The 1559-nt window shown below is 36.5% G+C and overlaps 1 protein-coding gene across 1 annotated transcript in view; it reads right to left on the bottom strand.

The window, feature by feature from the left end:
* Nucleotides 1-688: 688 nt before the first annotated feature.
* The window catches only part of LOC113784242 (uncharacterized), an 11638-nt gene continuing 10767 nt past the window's right edge, over nucleotides 689-1559 (bottom strand). The window contains exon 2 of the mRNA XM_027330388.2: nucleotides 689-711. Coding sequence (XP_027186189.2) covers nucleotides 689-711 — 23 coding nt within the window. The remainder of the gene's footprint in view (nucleotides 712-1559) is intronic.

Genomic DNA, 1559 nt, shown 5'->3' with positions numbered 1-1559 from the left:
CATCGACAGCTTATGCGGAGACAAGAATGAGTATTTATTTGACAATTTCCCCGTGCACACGACCTTCTCATACAAAAACCTTCAATGAAAATTTTAAATTAGATTAATTACCAATACATTTAATTAATTACCAATAAATGCAATTAAAAGTATTTTTTACCTTATGTACAAGCACATGACAGTAGCACTAAGCTTCTTATGGTTGAGAAGTTCGTATATGTGCTCCTTTTCGAGAAATTCATCAAACTCATCTCTGAATATAGCTTTATTCATCGGTATGATGCCCAAATCGTTGTTGCTGTCCATGTTCTGTTTTACTTGGATGTCAAGACACGCCCCGTGTTTAGCAAGGCGTGGCTGACTTATTTTAGAAACATGGGCAGCAACAACCGATTTTCCCCGATCCAGTTTTCTTGCTGCAACTTTGGCAGCTTTATTACCCTCCAGCCTTTGTAGTTTGGCAGCCCTATTACCCTCCAATGTTGGAGGTTTGCTGGCTCTTTTTGGCTGTACGGGTGGTTTATTTAATTGGATCTACAAAAATGAGGTTAAAAGTTAGTTTATTGAATTTGAAAAATTGACAAACCTTAGGGAATAAATGTGACAAACCTTTTCGGGAGATGTAACTGATTTGTTTCTGGGAATCTTTTTTTCGAGGGCAACAAGGTGGGTGGGCCATGCCACGTAACTACCAATAGCTTCGCCCAATAACTGCATATCTCCATTGTTGTTCGGTATCAGCAACAGTGCAGTTGGTTCGAAAGCAACAACAGGTGATACTTTGACATGGCCCGTAGGGATCGAAGTATTGTGCAATACTTCTCCCGAAGTATTGTAAAATTTTCCTTTTCCCACCTTCCGATGAGTAGGCGAGGACAAGTATAGCACGCATGTAGTGACACCCTGAATCAAATAGTTAATATAAGTTTGTTTAATACATAAGTTATTACATAATCAAGTAAATAATTAATTACCTCGGGAATACTTTTGAGACCGACGTTGCATGTAAGACCCATAATTTTAAAGTACCCTTTATGTATTTTTGGTGTATTTTGGATTTTGGCTCAGAGACTTTTTAGCCAAAGTTAATAATATTTTGGAGTTTTTATAATCAAAAAGATATTTTGATGCCGATTAGAATTTCTCGTCGATAAATAAATTGAATTAAGTGCGGTGAATCCTTTACGGAGAATTTAATGCGTTACGGGTGAAATGGTAATTTAACAAATATCTAGATATTTTGAGATATTTGTTAAGTTATATTTATTATATAGATATGTTTGTTTGGAGGGAAACAGAAAGGAAAACTAGAAGGAAGGAAAAGGAAAAGAAAAGAATATAAAAAGGAAAGAAGGAAAAAAGAAGAAAGGAAAAAACAAAGGAAAGAAAAAGAAAGGAAGGAAAAGCTGAAATTTTCCATCTTCTTCCTCTGATCAACCGTGACCCCCCTTTTCCCTTCTCCCCCATTTTTCGTTTTCTTCGCTTCCTTTTCTTCAAGAATAGTAACCCATGGTTCGGTGAGCGTTAGAACAAGGATTTCTCAACTCCACTCTTCCTCT

Source organism: Cicer arietinum, chromosome 6, assembly GCF_000331145.2.
Source record: "Cicer arietinum cultivar CDC Frontier isolate Library 1 chromosome 6, Cicar.CDCFrontier_v2.0, whole genome shotgun sequence".
In the NCBI taxonomy this organism is placed as follows: Eukaryota; Viridiplantae; Streptophyta; class Magnoliopsida; order Fabales; family Fabaceae; genus Cicer; species Cicer arietinum.
The sequence above is the reverse complement of the archived record's forward strand: the minus strand, read 5'-3'. Positions and strand labels throughout refer to the sequence as shown.